Source organism: Sabethes cyaneus, chromosome 2 (assembly GCF_943734655.1).
Source record: "Sabethes cyaneus chromosome 2, idSabCyanKW18_F2, whole genome shotgun sequence".
Lineage (NCBI taxonomy): Eukaryota > Metazoa > Arthropoda > Insecta > Diptera > Culicidae > Sabethes > Sabethes cyaneus.
The window spans coordinates 243,628,055-243,646,056 of NC_071354.1; the positions used below are offsets into that span (position 1 = coordinate 243,628,055).

Sequence of the window (18,002 nt, forward strand, 5' to 3'; positions counted from 1 at the left end):
AAAACCATCCATATGAGAAATGTTTCAGTTTGTTAAATAATCTGAGTGTAGTTTTCGATTTTCACGTAACCAGAGACCGTTTCAAAGTTAGCATTAGACAACTAATATAGGTAATAAGCATCCAGTCTGTACAGTTTTAACTGAAGACGTAGTAAAATAAATAAATAAAACTTTTAAAGTATAGGGCAGACTTAATTTCATGATTGAAGGCTCTACAAAGTCCGTCAAGAACTACCGGTTAAATAAGGGTTTTTATACATCGTCAGCACCTTACGGCGACGTATGCCTCTAGAATGTAGCGTTTTGCGAAGGGCAAAACGATTTCCTGCTAGAATGTGCCAATTAATTAGGAATATTGCGCAACAAAAGCAATGTGCGATATACAGTGAAGTTGTTCAGAAAATCTTCGTGAAAATTAACCGAGTAATATACAGAAATGTCAGAACACACCACGGAAAAGGAACCCGTTCGGCTGCTAGTACAAACTGAAATAGAAACAACTTTTTGATTAGTTAGAATGGCCTGTTTGCAGGGCTGAGCAAATTCTACAGGCCGAGCAGGCAAAGGTACCAAATCAACTGGACTATTAATTTATCATAAATGTCAATATCTAAGTTGAAAGCTCTTGAACAAGAGGTTTCCTATGCCACATATCTAATTAACCACTGGAAATTGTACTTCCTTTTTCCGTGGACATCGAATGTAGATTCTCTACCTCCAAAAGTTAATGAAAAATCATTAAACTTGTTTTCACGATAAATTCTCTTCGCGTTCTTAAATATTACATTTTTAAATGAACTAATCAATTAGATAGGCCAAAAGAAATTCATTACCATTGCTTATGAAAAGATCTTTTTTAAATCATATTATTTTTAAATGTAGTTTTCAAGTATTAACTAACCGGTAAAACCGTTATTGCATTTATCAATACCGAAAAACTGGTTTTCGAAATTGGCCCCTCGGTATTGGCATCTCTAGTCATCTCCGAACGCGAACCGTTCGGTTTAAGCGTGGCGAACAAGTGCTACAGAAAATCGTTATTTTGGGCATATATGTTATACATACAGAATAGGCCCCAAGATACTTGCTTGGGGCACATATGCCGTTTGAATGTTTGCCGATATTCAGGGATACCTGCAATACTGTGCCAGACAAACCTCGCGTAACTTTTCAAAAGGATCTATGTAACATGGAGAGACTCTCTTAAGGCGCCCCTCTCGTCGGATTATTACGGCGACATAAACGCATTTTAACGAAAATTTTAGTAACATTTAGCTCAATGGTGGACGCTAGCAAGCGATTCATGCAAAGCAGACGTGCATGTCTTTTTGAAAAGTTACGTGAGAAATAGCTTCAAAAAATTCTATCGGCCGTCGTGTCATACATTCTAGATATTTAAGAGCGCTACTGCTGTTTGTTCTGCTAGATAATGTTGGCAACTCGATTGTGTTGCCATTCGTTTGTAGAACCTCAACTGCTTCTCCAGAAAGACACCTTTATCATCATTGACGGGACGAATTCTGCTATGAATTGATCTTTTAAAAATCTTAGAGAGGATAGCGAGCAAGGTGATGGGTTGACACTTCAAAATAGAAAGATCCTTTTCACGTTCAGCACTTGATTGACTTTGGCTAATTTCGTGGTCTACCAGGTTGGCTGCATCAGACACTGCGATTCTGTCCATTTACCACCAATCGCGCAGAAGGCAATCGCTCCATCCACTGTCCTCCATCTCCACCAATCGCGCCGTGGTCTGTCGATTCATCCACATGGGCATCAATTGACATGACCATGTCCTACGCTGTATGGAAATGGTTTGGTGTTTTAACTGCCGATTGCTGAGAAATTTTTGTAAATGCTCGAGTGTTTAACATCAGGTCTTCCACTGTCGGCGTTAGCCAATTACCATCATCAGAAGTCTCCTTCACCGATCGGACCATGCTCTCCCAAACCCCTCATTCATGTGGAGTATCATGAGGATTAAAATTCCACTTAAATGTGCTGCCAGTAGCCGATTCCGCACATTAACTGTTGATCTCCTTCACCAAAGCAATCAGCTTCTAGCTTCTCCTTATCGTCTAGCAGCATAGAGCCGGTGTGGTTTGAGAGGTATCCAGAATTTTACTCCACTGTATTTGGTCCGTGGCTTACTTATTACTTATGTATCCATGTCCGCCGGTCCGGCAGAATTAAGGGATAAAAGGGCCACCATGGCTCTCATCTGGCGCCAAGATAGGTTCTCATCAACAGCCTGGATGTCATTGGGTAAGCTGCGTCGTCATGACACGTTGTGTCCTTGCGGTATCCTTACAGATCTTGTTTGCTCCTTTCCTCAAGGTGTGTCCGATCCACTTCCACAGACGTTCTCGAACTTCTGTTGCTATCAGCCGTTGATGGCATCGACGATGGAGTTCGTCGTTGGATATCTGGCTGCCAGGCCACCAGGTACGAATGAAACATTGTAGGTAGCATTTAATAAATACCTGCAGCTTTGCGTTTTCTCAGCTGAGACGTATTATGTTTCGCAGGCGTACAGCAATATGGATTTACGAATCGGTCTTGGGATACTCGTCACAGATCCGTTGAACTTACGAAACTTGCAAGTCGACTTTAATCTTTTCGAGTTTTCTAGCAGGTTGGGCCCATCTCCACCTTCGCCACTCTCCACTTTCCGTTAGTATTCCGCCGAAAATAGTCAGCAACACCTATGGTTCACACAAGGCAAGTGGACGTATGTCTTCTGTAAGCAAAGTTACAGTCTCAAGCCGGCAGAGGACCACCGGTTTTCGTGCTACGGCGTATGCTCTTTGATCGAAGCGTCTTGCTGAGGAAATAGTAGGCCCAACTTCCAGCTTTAATGGATCGTTGAACCATATCACTCGTATTTTTGTTGACGATGACCATCAGTGATCCCTTGACTACTTGACTATTGACTACTTTTACTAAAGATCGTTCTAGTCAATAGCCCTTTTTGTTGATGGGACAAACCATACCTTTCATCCACTCCTCCGGTAGTTTCTCCGCCTCCCAAATCCTTGAAATTGTCCAGGGAAGCACCGTTGCTAACGACGACTACCTCGCGCTCGTTTGTGACCAAGTTTCCCTCCTAATCCCTACACATTTCGGGCTCCGTTGTGTATCATACGAGATTGGTTCACCTTCTCATAGAACTTACGCGTCTCATTAGCCCGAAAAAGTTGTTCTAGCTCTTCTCCAACTCTATCCTCCTTCTGGCGCTTTTTCCTTCTGTTTAACTCTTGACTGTTGACTTTATTTTCGGTAATTCTGTATTTTAGTATTTTTTTAGTTTTGTATTTTTCATACGGCTTTACGATCCGTTGATCTCGCTGCTAGTGTAATAACCTGTCACGCTATCCCTCTTCGAGATTTGGCACCGCAAAAGACTTAACATTGATAATATCTGAAAATGGCGACCGTCATTGAGAATGTCGTCGATCTATTTCGGAGCAAGCGTCTCCAACTGGAAGTTTTCATGTGTGCTTTCAATCGTTGAAGTGTGCCGAACAGATGCTACAAAAAATCGTTATTTTGGGCAAATAAGTTTTACAAAATAGGCCCCAGGATACTTCCTTGGGGCACATATGCCATTTGAATGTTCGCGAACCGAAACTAACTAGTCATTTTTTCCTTCCCTTATCTAAAACCTCATTTCTTGAACCCTTTTTTGTACTTGATAGAATTGATAACGTTTGAAAAAATGTTTGAAAGCAAAATCCTCACTTACCGATTGCGCCTGTATGGAGTAGTGCTGATTCGAGGGCATCAGCAGCCCGTCCTTGGTGCTCTCGATCGAGCTAAACTCCTCCTTCACCGACAGGTTCCGCCGCAGCCAGGTGGTCTGCTCGAGACAGGAACCGGCCACGTTGGAAATCGCTTCCACCAGGCGGGACGTAACATCGTGCAGATCGCGCAGGTCCTTCTTGTCACTGAACGGCATCTTTTGACAGCGCTGAACGAATTCGTTCAAGATGGAGAGTGCCACAAATTGGGCGGGAATTTGTAGGCTCAGGCAATCTTTCAGCAGGGCGTACAGGGAGCTCCAACAGTCGCTGAACTGCGTTTGAGCTACGCTTTTCAGGTAGAAGAAAAGCAGTTCCAGTGCACTGACGGCCATGTTGAAACCAACCGGAGGTTGGTAGATTTGTGGAGGGGATTTGATCACCTGATGCATGGTTTGAATGAAGGAGTCAACCGACATGATTCGAATGCCGGATATGAGTTTCACCAGAAGGAGCTGATTGTCGCATGCTTGCGGGAGCGCTTTGGCCATGATGTCGAAGAAGTCACCTTCGGTTGAGCCGCCGTCGGCGGCCGTTTCCGTTGGGGTGTTGCTGCTGGATGAAGGCGAGTCGCTGCTGCGTTCGTACCAGGCAACCGAGATGGCGGTTAGGAAGTTGGTGCCGTAGTGCAGTGAGATTGGGCTGAGAAATTCTAGCAGTTGGTGCTTGACGTGGCGGAACTCGCTGATGCTGGTTTCCCACAGGGTCGCGATGGTGATGATGATCCGGGGAAGGTGACTAAGGATGGCGTTTTTGGCCACCTCTTGGTGGCTGTTTTTTACTTGGCTGCCGCTGAGTAGGGATGGCGCACGAAATACGCTGACTATGCTGTTGATGATTTGACCGGAGTTGGTTGCTTGGGATGCCGTGTTGTTGGACGCGCTGAAAACGTTCGCTAGCGAGATTTGCTGCGAGCTGTCCAGAAGACAGTAGTGCGATAATACTGTGATGGCTTCCAACTGGGCTACGATGTAATCGGTGCACTGGTTGAAGATGCGGTCGCGCTTCGTTAGGCGGTCCAGATTGCCGCACAGTTGGTGAATTATGCTGATGACGATGTTGGTGAGATTGTTCAGCGGAAGGCACGTCAAACAGGAGGTGATCATATCGGTCCAGTTTTTGTGGATGTGTTTTAGGCGCTCCGACTGGAGCGCGGACAGTACCGCCGAAAGGAACATTGGCTGTTGGCTAACGAGCTGGTTGGGAATGTACTTGTAGATGCGTTTGTTTTCCGGCGCGGGACGCGTCGGTGAGTTGCTCGAAAGGACGTTTTTGATGCCTTCGTTGAAGCGTTCATCGTTCCGTTGGATCATGATTTCGTGTTCCAGCTTAACGACGGCAAGGAGCAAGTTAAGCAGCTCGATTTGATAGGCTTCCGCGTTGAGGCGAGTATTTTCCGGATCGCTGAAGGCGAGAATTTCATCCGTGTACGTGTAGGACTGGTGCGTCGTGAAGTAGTTAACCGACGAGGTCAAACAGTAGAGTAGGATTTTTTGTACCTTACACTTTTCCATCAGGTCGGCAATGTAGTTGGCCAGATTTTTGCCGACGTCCTTCACGGTGGACAACAGTTCGGAGAAGATTTTCGTCATCAGTTTGATGCACTCCAGCTGGATCTTGGAATTGCCGTTTATGTCATCCCGCGAGGGTTGCGTCTTTTGGTCTTCATCCTTCTGGTAGAAACTACGGGTGTAGTAGAGCAGGATTGTGACGATAACTTCCAGATACATGCAGCCTCGGTAGAGGCTTTGGTATTCGGATTCGTCCTGCCCGTCGGAGAAGGCTTTGCCGAAGATGTTTCGCCGATGGCGAATCAGCAGAGAGCGGATCTGGCTGCTCGACACCGATGTGGTCACCGAAAGGCACAGGAAGAACCGTCCGTCGTTGGCGAGGATGTTCTTCAGCGTTTCCAACGTGTACAGAATCTGCTTGGTATTGAAAACAGATTCGTAAATTAGGAAATGAGAATGGAACGGGTACAGTTTCGAGGAACTTCTCCAACTCTTCCTTCGGCCAAAGCTGAACGGTTCCGTTTCTTTGCTTTTTCCGCTATCTTTACTGGTGCTGCTGCTTCGCTGCGATCCGCCTCCGAAGGCACTTCCACTGGTTGGTGTTTCCGAACTCGCAGCTGGTGCTGGTTCATCGGAACCAAGTCCAAAAATGATGCCAGCATCGTTTCCAGTCACCGTCGCCGTTGACGAGCTCGAAATGAGCGAATAGTTGAGATTTCTATCCGACATTGAAGACACGAAACCTTCATCGTCCACCATGCCGGCACCTCCGGTGGAGATTAGGTAGGTTTTTCGATTCTTAAAGCGATCCCCGGATTTGCTAACGAAATCAACGATCGGTCCATCCTCGGTGTACCGCTTGATAGTTTCCGAATCGTAAAAACCTGTGCCAGTCGTGGAACGACTGTAGCTTCCTCCGCTCAGTCGACCTTTCTTTCGTTCGAAATCTCCGTCGCTGGCTTCGTCGATATCCGAAGTGGACCGATGAAATTCTTTCTTATCGTATCCGTTGGGTAGGGAAGTTTCCAGTGCTGACGCACTCTGCTCACAATCGATCAAACCCGTCGAATTTGACCGATTTCTCATTGCACCCGGTGAGCTTTTCCCATTCAACTCCTTCTCCAGTGGGTTGATTATGACTGAAATCTTCGAATAGTCTTCCCCATCTACTGCGGCTGCTCCAGCACCAGCAGCCACCTCCTTTGAGCTGTCGTTCGTGATATAGTTCGATACCTGCTGGCTGCTGGATTTATTCGAGCCGATCGAAACTCCAAAAATCTTTTTCTGAATCGTCCGGATGGGACTTCGCTTCTTACTCAGCACATTATCCATGTGATAGCGAATGCAGCCATCCTCGGAGCTAACGGCAAAGCATTCCTTATCCAGGAACGGATCTCCATCCGCCGTCAGATCTTTCTCCCACTCACTGCCCGTGTCCGGATCCTGTCTGTAGCGCTTGGTATAGACGATGCTCATCCGTTTGGTGCTCTCGTTCAGCAGGATTTTCATCAGAGGTTTCAAAATACGTCCCACATCGCCGCGGACCAGCGCTTCCTGCAGCCATTTGGAGACGAAAATCTGAATCGATAGGTTGTCCGGTAGCGTCAGCATATCCAGCACCAGAAACAGCAGCTTTTCGAACTCTTTCCCGTGATGCGTGTCCCGACCGAGCTTCCAAAGCAGCTGAAACCGGCGAAAGCCAGCCGGATCTATCTGCAGTTCTGTGCTGGAAAGTGCCGGAATGGACCAGTACATGTGCAGATTGCGACCGTCATGAATGGCTTGATCCCGCTGTGGCACCAATATTCGGCTGATGATCACATTTTCCGTGAATCTTGTGTCCAAACAGCTGTGGACGCGGTAGAGTAGAACGCTAATGTTTCTAGCTTCGGAACGATTCGCGTCCAGGTGGTTCCACAGCATGGTTGTCAGAACTTGAAACACTTTGGTTTTTCGTTCCAGAAAAACGACGTGAGATAGCTTAAGCAGGGGCATCATCATAACGAAAGTGGTTCCCGAACTGCTGGACTTTGGCTTCCGTCCATTCGTTCGCAGCAAACTGACCATGTCGATGAGTGTCTGCGCAGCAGACAGCTGCGTGTCCAAGTCCCCGATAAACGAAGCCAAGATAGTTAAAGCCTTCAACCAGCCAGGAACATCGTGACATCGTTCGGTCAGACCACAATCACTTCCGTAGCTGGGAAACGAAGACATTTCCGTCAGAACATTACACGCCAGCTTCAACGCACTTCGCAGTGACTCCGAAACACGCACCGAAAGCAACCGCTTCAGCTTCTCATTGCCCTCCAGCAGTCCATCAATCTCGAAACAATCCCGTTCAGACCCACACTCGCCACCACCCCCACTAGTCCACTGCTCACAATCCGCCGATTCCCGTCGACAATCCATCGATTTCGCCAGGATTGCCTTCAACTTCCGACTATCGGAAACACTGTTCACCAGCAGCGCACTGAACGCCTCCTCCAGCTCCGGCAGTAAAGAATTTATAACAAACACATCCTCCGTCAGCAAACTCTTGCCATCCCCACAGTTGAGGAACAAATTATCCTGCAAACTAACCTGCTCCGACGACGAACCCGAATTAACTTCCGAACCGGACGACACCCCATCGAAAATCTGCCGACAAACGTACAACTCATAGAACAGCACGTACTGTTTGATACACTTCTCCAGGATGGGACAGTCCGGCATCTGTGCCGGTGTCGGCACCGCAGGTGCCACCACCTTCGGCGGCACTTTCAGCACAATATCCGACTGTCCATCCTCCCCAGCACTGCTCACACTGTGCCGTTCCTCCTGACTGGACTCCCCACCGGTTGCCGTTCCTCCACTATCTTCATTCTTCAAATTCGGCGTCGAACTGGCCGCCACAATCCGTTCCCCATTGGCGAGCGCCGCCACCCGCTTCGGACTTCTCTTACTAGAACCGACAACCACCGAATCCAGTTCACTCAATTTCGTATAGGACTTAGATTTCTTTGACTTTTTACTGTATTTTCCTTTCTTGTGGAGGCCCTGACTGGAGCTGGACCGCGTGAAGGACCCATCCGGGGAAGTGACCTGCAGGGAACTTTCGTGAATTTTCGAATCCGAATTGCTCTTCTCTAGCGAAACGGTTTCCTTCGCCTCCTGACCTTCTGGGGTGACGCTACTGCTCTCGCTGCGGGTGCTTATCGACAGATCCAGCACCTTCTCGGACATAATCATAGGCTGCACTTTGGCGACAATTTTGACACATAGCTTGAGGGATGCCGCCACCTCGGTTGAGTTCATGTTTTCCGAATAAACCGTCAGCATTCGTATGAGCGACAGGAGAAACTTCGGCAGATACACCCGCGTGGTTTCATTGTACATTTCGAGTGAGAGGGTTTCCAGTAGGAACTCCGTTAGATAGCACACCTCGATCGTGCCCGGAGGGCCCGAATCTATTCGGATTTGTTCTCGCATGTTGATGCTGTTCACATTGCCACTGCTGGATGGTCGTTTCTGTTGATGCTTCTTAACGGCACCGTCCCGATAGAGGCTGGTCATATAGTTCCATATGTAGGACGGGTCGAAGGTGGAAAACAGAAGGTTGGCCGATTTCTGCACCTCATGGTTTCCGTTGCACAGCGATATGGTGCGGATTATGTCACACAGAACGTCGTCCAATATTCTCTGACCTATTTCTGCCTTATCCAGAAGGGAAATCAGTATTCGGTACGGACTTAGATCGATTGGACTGGAGGCAATACTGGCTTTGAGAATCAGTTTAAACGCACTTATCAGGACCGCTTTTGAGTGCGTCTCAAAATAAGTATTCGGATCGGAGGTTTCTCCGTCATGCCCGATATCCTCAACATGTTTAGCGAGACACGTATCGGCACCCAGCAGCCAGGAATACAGCCGCCGGTTCAGTGACATATCCCGCCTTAGGATCGTGTTCAGAGCCGTTTTGACCAGTTTGATAACATCCCTCTGACCCAGAATGATAGCATGCAGAGGAAACGCCAGCAGCAGAAACTCCAGCGTATTCCGCTGCACTAGAATAACCGAATCGTTCAAACAGCTACACAGTCCGGTCACGAGCAGTTCAACACTACTACCCATCAGTTCTCGCTGTTCGGCACAGGGTCGCTTCTTATCGAAATGTTCCAGCACGTAGGAAATCGCCGGTAACCGCACAGACGCATTCGTCACGATACACTCCCACAGACAGGTATAAAAACACTCCGGCTTAACAGCCGCACAAACCTTATCCAGCAGCGAACTTGTTCGCTCAAAATGATCCTGACCCGATTCAAGACCGGGAAAAACCCCGCTGAGAAACCCACTCAGCGCAGGCCGCAGCTTTTCACCCAAAGGAACAAAGTACTTCTCATAGATCGACAACAGCGTCGGCCGAACGTTCATAGCCGAATAACCGAGCAGCGGAAACAAACCGGCACTGTAGATGAACAGTTCCGACGCCAACCGATCCACTCCGATGTTACTAAATATCACATCGTACGATTCCAGTGCCTTCAGGTGCACCCCCGAAGGCAGAGCCGGATGCATGCACTGCGCCAACCGTTTGGAGATTTTGATTCGCCTCGGTATGATCTGATACTGTGAGTTCGAGGAAATGACTTTGTTCAGCTTGCCGAGCGCCGAAATCAGATCGGCCCATTCGCTCGAGTACTCGAAGTTCTTCAGTGCCTTGTCGATATTGGACATATACACCCGATATTTGGACTGCTTCATCAGATCGTACTCCTCCATCAGGCCGGATCCCGTTGCGGTATCCATGCTGAGTTGATTCGAGCTCCGAGTGGCAGGCAGAAAGCTGAAAGCAAAAACAAACGGAAAAGCAAAACAATTAGTAACTCGCAATCTCCGTATCTGACGATCTGACGGCGGTTTAATTAGCAATCAATCAACGCTACGGTGATAACGAATAACATCAATGTTTGCTTGGGGTAGGACCGAAACTACGAACCATTTCGGAATACATACTGTGAATCACATCGGAATTGCCGTAACCTGTTCCCGCCGTAGATGGGCTCTAACTATACCTTTCGCTGAGGGCGTTACTTCCTGCATTTCATACTACTAGATAAGGGCTGATAAGGCCTTAGTGCAACCGCACGTTCGTTTATTCTGTTGTGCGTTCTCAAACTGCGAGCAAATTGACAAAAAAGATAAGTACCACCTAACCGAGATATGTCACGCTACTTGTACCCTCGATGTCTCGGTGAATCATTCCCGATTTCGCTGTTTGCTTGCTTATCTTCCGCGTTGTAATCTATTGAATGAGATTTTATCTATACGTTGTACGATTAGAGAAATCAGGTTCCAGTAAATAGTAAACTATTTGAAAGCATAATTTACAACTGACCTAATTTATTATCAACAAAATTAAAACGGTAAAGTGGCAGTAACCTAGCCGATAGTTTTCAGGACAATTGTAAGTTTAGGGAAACCGATTCCACCGAAACCACCGATTGGTTTCATGTTACGAGCAAGCAGTAATTTGAACGACACGTTTTGCTCTTTAATGAGGTTCCTGATATTTTTTCTATCCAGGCTTTGTTTTTATCAGTGAAAATTGAGTAAATCACAGTGATAACATTTTAAAGAATAACATTCCTTTTGTTCCCTCTATAAAGAAACAATAGCTGATCACAAAATATAATAAATTATCAGGCTCAATTTATCGAACCCGGTAGAACATAATGTAATCTGCTGAAGGAAATCATCTCATCTGCAAAAGTCATTTTACTAACCGAGACATCAATCCTAACGACACAAAGTGCTTTGGAGTAATCAGTGTTCGAATGGAATACATAGTATCTTTACTGAAAATGTGAGAATGAATGACCTAGCAGGTGAGCTGGTTACGATGTGCTGTGATGACCCCGCTTCCTTTCTCATCGGCACCGATCCTCCGCGCTTGACCGCAAAACTCCGTCAAAAATTCGTACCGGACCCCCGCTGACTCGATCCTTTTTAATCGTTGATAATCCGTTCAGGCTTCACCCGATCGATTCAAATCAAGAAAAGTCCAAAAAAAACCAATTCAGTAGTCGTGTCATTGAACAATTCAGGGAGTATGTTTGTCCTACTGGATGCAAGTTTTCAAAAGGCCAAACTAAGATTATTTGTAACAGTTTCGAGTTCTAAATTTAAACTGAACTTGCTGAGTTCATATCAGCAAACTGTATTTGTATTTCTGTTTATGGCAGAATACTAGCAGCATGGCAGTGCTACCGTCGATTATTCTATTACAACTGTCATACATATGATTACGAAGTACTCTGCACGAAGGTGTGCGGTTCTGTTCGTTTTATGGATACAACACATTCTTTATATAAAATTTCGCTCAATTTTTGCCTTCTTAATCGAAGAGTTAATGCTTACTGCTTTTCTTCAATCGCCCTCAGATGACTACATCTCCGCCTCTTGATGACGAGTACTTCAAACCATCGAAATGTTTCCTCGTTGTAAACACTCGTTGAGCTAAACCCTTGCTTGCGAATGGAACTCTCCACGCACGCCTCATCATTGCTAGCGCATAGGAATAATATTCCACACACTTTAGCGGGTGAATGCTTTGGTAGCTTCAACTACATGACCGCAAAAATCTGTCAAAAATTGTGTGGCCTCGCCAGGTAGCGCAGGGAGTATATCAATCACACATCTTACCTCGTTGACGGTCCAGCAAGAAAAGAGGTCGATTCTATGAAGGAATTTCCTAGCATGCTTTAATGCGTAGGATTATCAACGCTGTGATCCGCGGATTGTCGTGTCGGAGTTGCTGTTAACCGATAACCGCGTGTATACAGAAGGCACCCCTTTATTGGGGCAAATATTGTTCGCAGGTATTTTCCACTTGCCACACATCCCCCTCCACTCCATTAAAAAGTGAAGTTGTCATAGATTCATTTAACTAGCCGTTTTCATTGTTATTTCACACTCAAATAATCCAGAATGGGATAATTCACTTCTATTTTATCTGCTTTATAAACAACATATTGTGAGTAACATAATTTATGCTTCGTATTAAAATATATAGTATACGCACTATTAGGAAACGAAATGTGCTTGCCGCCAACGTCCCAGCGCGTGCGAAATAACATGACAAACTTCGGGTCCATGACATTCGCACGCTGTCATTCATTTACCCTTATTCTGCGAGTCACATGACTCAATACGACAATTGTCACTCGCCGTGACTCGCCACGGCGAGTCGAGTCACCTAAGTGACAATCGTGTCACCTAGGTAAGAAACCCTTGTCACCTAAGTGACAAGGCGAGTCACCTAGGTGACAATTGTCACCTGATTCGCGGTGATTGCAACATAGTCACGTCACTCGCCTCGCAGAATAAGGGTAATTGTCTAGAGACTCGGTTGGTGTGGCCGTCAAACTCACACATTTCCCATGCATCATTCATCGGTACCAAACTTTTGATTCTGGTACCCACTAGGGAAGACACTGCTTACCCGAGAATGATCTAAAAGGCACTCACTTCACTTACACATGTGAAAAAGATAGCATGATATCATGCTCTTGTTCACTGCAGTTCGATACGAAGACGTCAATAGGGTGAAAATCATTGATTAGCTCGTTACACAGCCATACCGAAAACGCTTTATCTAGGTTCCCAATGTTGCGTTCAAAGTCTTGTACATTTCTGCTATTTCGTCATAACAAAGCGCGAGAATATTCGTTGATTCGTAGGATGATGTCTTAATCCTAATCTCAATGCGGATTGAATTTCACTAGCTGTTTCAATCGTTTTCCGAGTCAAGACTACAGTTTTAATCTAAATTAGTTGCAACTGAATTTTTATAACATGCATCAGAATAAGAAAAATCACCCCTTTTTTTTCTTGATGTCCTTACTTGCAGTCAATCATTGCTTTTTTTATGCTAATATTCAAATCGTCCCATTTTTCACCACTCTCCAGTTAGGTTATCGCGAATCCGTATGGCATCGCCAACTAATTCATGTGCCAATCGATTACAAGGTCAAGTCCAGTAAGATTTCAATAATTTTTAAGAAATTTGTTGGTCAGCTTTCAGAAATTGAACCTAATGCATCTATACAAACGAGGATCATATGGTTATTTCGTCAGAATTCATTAATTAATACCAGCTCGCACATGAATCTAACGGGCTAGTCAAAAATCATACTGTTCATAATTTGGCGAATAAAGACATCCTATTGGCCTTACACAGAACATGCACACTTTACTGTGCCTTTCCTTCAAACAAGGCTCCACAAAGTCTAGCACTCAGTCAAGGTGAGTTTCATGTACACATCTGTGGTTCAATAACTTACGGTTCAACCAAGTATTGTGTGCAGACCATCCAATTCGGCATTGCTAAGTTTTGCCACTACAGCTACAGGCTAGCTTTTAACTTTGCGACCACTTTTCAGAATCGTAAACTAGAATCTTTTTCTAGTTGCCCGTATTGTGTTGTCCGGCTAACCAACGGTATCCGGCGATTGCAATGCTGATCATCCACATATCCAAATATCAAACCAATCAACACAAGCTTCATACAATCATTACATAGCAATAACTTTATCGGGCTCTCTTGTATTTACATTATCCGTTGCCTTTCATCTTCGACCAGTATGCGACAGTTCTACTTGGACTGTCCATAGACGCAATGTCTATAGTAGGGTAACACTACTTGTGTACCAAGTAAACGAATGGTTTCCTTGAAGCAACTTCGTTCTGATGAGATCCAATAAGATCCAAACATGGGTTCGGCTCCCTCTTGTATTTGGTTTTGCAACTGACAATAATTCAATTATTTTACCGCGACTGCGGCCAATTTGATCAACATTGTTGACAATTTTCTTCACATTTCATAACAGCTTTCCGATGCTCCAATGGACGTCCATCACCTCTCTTCCTGTTTCCTATAAACAGTACTTTGATGAACGTCTCGTTATATGAAGGCTTTTCTATTTTTACTATCAATTGGTGACTCGAGTGTCTCGCCCCATAGAGCTATTGGTAACCAAAATTGCTAGCCAATACTACTTCGATTGGCGTCTCACTCGGCCACAGCCGGAACCAACGGTTCGCGAATTTATGTCTCGTAACACCGGAATATGTTCAAGTATCGGCGATACTGCGGTGTACGTCTCATCAAATCTCGTTGCAGTAAACACGTTAACTGCAACTGCACAGAATCAGTGCAACGTGTCGATACCGTTTTTCACAAACATAGCAGGCGTTGCGCTAATAACGCAACTAACCTTAGCGAAAGAAATTTAATTTGAAGAAATTGAAATGTGTTTGTTAATACTCCCTGCATTTTTTTCATACGCATCTTGACACAAGATGCACAGAAACCCAACAGGATCGCCATTGTGTGGCCTCGCCAGGTAGCAATCACACATCTTACCTCGTTGACGGTCCAGCAGGAGAAGAGGTCGATTCTATGAAGGAATTTCCGAGCATGCTTTAATGCGTAGGATTATCAACGCATGCTGTGATCCGCGGATTTTCGTGTCGGAGTTGCTGTTAACCGATAACCGCGTGTATACAGAAGGCACCCCTTTATTGGGGCAAATATTGTTCGCAGGTATTTTCCACCTGCCACACAAAAATGGCTACCAGACCCGCTGACTTACTCTTCGGGCTTCATCCGATCGATTCAAATCGAGAAAAGTCCAGAAAACCCAATTCAATGGTCGTATTACTAAACGATTTGGGAAACTACGCTCTCTGGTTTGAAGAAATCCACTCGTTTGTTCTGCAAGTTTCCAAAAGGATTTGTAACGGCTTCGAGTTCTAACTTTAAAATGAACCTGCTCGGTTCATATCAGTCAACTTTATTTGAATTTCTGTTAATGCAGATTATGCTAGTAGCATGACTGTTCGCTCAGGAATTCGGTAGTCAATCAAATAAAAGCAGTGGACTCTATTTTTCTACTTTTTACTTCCGCACTTATCAACGGTCTTTTTTCAAATGAACCTGCAGAAATCGTTTTCTACGCAGTAACTAAAACTCAATATAAAGAAAATAAAATCATTAAAATGATCTGTCAAGACACAGCATTGGGCTGTGCGTTTAACAACGATTAGTATAACTTATACACGGTAAATTTCTCTGATAACATTCTCCCCCAGGAGCCGGATGACTCGATCCAATCATATGCTCGCTAACGGTTTCGTCCTCAATCGGTAGTACAGCTACCTTCGTCGTTGCTCGCTTGTAGATACCGTCAGTTGTTCGCACGGTTACCACCCGTATGATGCCGTCTTTACCAGGGTGCGTTTAAATGATGCGCCCCAGCTTCCACATCTGTGGAGGTATGTTATCCTCTTCCAACACAACTAACAAACCATTACGCAGCAAGGTAGGATTCTTGAACAACTTGCTCCATTTTTGTAAACCAGTGAAGTACTCGGCAGACCAACGACGCCAAAATGCTTGCCTTCTTTTCTGAATTACTTGAACCTAGTGTCGGGACAACGTCGGCTGATTCAGACCGTCGTAGAACGGCTCTGCTATCGCTGTTAACTTACGTCCTACTAGGAAATGCCATGGACTCAAAGCTCGATAGTCTTTAGGATCATTGCTCTGCTGAACTATCGGGTGCGTAATAAGAATTGCATCAATTTGGTATAATAAAGTACACATCGTTTGCGATTCGAACAAGTTTCGCAATTCCTTTAACTGACGCTCAGCCCCAACGAAGTTGTTGATCGTATTTCGGTGACATTAGCTCTGCGACTGACAAAACGATGCAATGCTCCAAAAAAACCGTCCATCGTCAAGTGCACAAGCACATAACACATACAAATGCCTTCGTAGGTGCCTTAAAGCCTTCTTCAGAATAAACGGCCCAACGTAGTCAACGCCAGTTTGCGAAAACGGTTCAGCAGCAGTAACGCGTGCACTCGGCAAATCTCCCATGTATTGTACGACATCCCTTGGTTTTGCACGGAAACACTTCACACACTTTCTTAATACACGATTGATCGTACGCCTTGCGTTCACTGGCCAAAACTGTTGTCGAATCTTCGCAAGCGAACCGTTTAACCCAATATGCAGTTGCTCTCGATGAATCGTATCAACCAGCAAGTCAGTGAAATGATTCTTTTCCGGCAGGATCATGGGATGCTTCTGGTCTCACGGCAAATCAGAATACCTAATCCGATCTCCAACCCGAAGCACCTTCTTCACCGTCCAAAAAATATGATTCTTAAGGGTTAATTTGATGTCGATCAGTATCCCAAAAAGCTTGACTGTCGAAGCTTTCACCGTACATCCGTTAAGGGGCGCTCAAAGTGGAAAAATGAGTGTTTTTGGCCAAATGAGTTCAGCACTGGGATGTAGCCTTAGACGAGAATGACGTTTTGCTGCTGTTTTGACCTTTTCGCATATTTTTCGTACCTGTCTAGGCTAAACGTTACGCCACGTCGCCCTAAATCCGCAAAAGAGAATACTTTGAGGATGTGCTGAAGACATAAGAAGCAACCGCCGCGAAACCACTATCGGGCGCTCAACAAACGTTACAAGTTTTGTCATCACTATTTCCGCAATATCGTTCGAAAGTTATGCCGATTCGTATTCTTGTTTTCGTTCGAATCAATTCGAACGTTCGAACGCCCCTTCCTTTTGTTCATTCAAATATGAGAATAGTGCTTCCCGATTCGTTCGAAACAAACTATTCGTACGAATTTCTATTAAATAAAGGTGAATATCTCAATGCTCAACGACGAAGGTCTTCTATCAGCCATGTTCCTTAGAAACGACAGTGCTACTAATATGGATATGGTTTATCAACTGTTCTCATGGAAATTCTCCACTGTCTTTATTGACGAAAGGCTGTCTGACACAGAAGTAACGACTGCACTAGACTGACTATTGACGGTGGATTTTGCTAACCGGTCTGACGTTAAAAAGCCCTACTTCCGGTGTATCGGACGGTACACCTTTAATTTTTTTAAAGAACTGTATTGATTCCTTCTGCCTGAAAATCCGCTAATATGTTTCTAGGGCAATGAAACGTAGACAATCATAGAGGGAAATCCGCCTTATTTGTATTATCGAAGTTCTTCGTGCTCTTTGTGACTCTTGCCAACTTCCTTGTACGTTCAGCAGTACATGATCGTTAAGCAACACGGATTCATGCCAAAGCGCTCAACGTCCACCAATCCACTTACACTCACTTCTCACGTAATGGACTGCTTCAACGACCGTTCTCAGACAGACATCATCTTACGGATCTCTCTGCTGCTTTGACAAGCTGAACCATTAAATCGCCAAACGTGACAAACTCGGCATTGGAGGCCGCTACTCCAGTGGTTTAAAACGAATTCGTCGAATCGTCTTGTTAATGTATTGATTGACGGGTCCCTTTCGCGGGCTTTCTCCGAAGTTCCGCAAGGTAGTTACATCGGACCGTTGGCTTTTCTTAGCTATTTTAACGACGTCAACATAATGGATGGACAAATGGAGACGAAATGAGAGCACCAATTTTGACAGACATACTTCGACCGCTTAGGTAAGATTGGATTCAGAAAAGCAAATGTTTATTTAAGCCAAGGGAGAAATCTAACAAAATAGTCTGTTTTCAATAACCTTCATATTATACCCTACGTAGGAACGACGATAAAAAACATTTGAATCAACACAGCTGTTTTGCAAGAAAAAACAAAACGCACCAAAATTGATAAG

General features: G+C 45.1%; 1 protein-coding gene across 2 annotated transcripts in view; it reads right to left on the reverse strand.

Moving 5' to 3' along the window:
• LOC128733543 (protein dopey-1 homolog) overlaps positions 1–18,002 on the reverse strand; it is a 30,809-nt gene that overhangs the window by 10,881 nt on the left and 1,926 nt on the right. For both annotated transcript variants that reach the window (XM_053827195.1, XM_053827194.1), the window contains exon 2: positions 3,746–10,136. In XM_053827195.1, coding sequence (XP_053683170.1) covers positions 3,746–10,099 — 6,354 coding nt within the window. In that variant the 5' untranslated portion in view covers positions 10,100–10,136. The remainder of the gene's footprint in view (positions 1–3,745; positions 10,137–18,002) is intronic.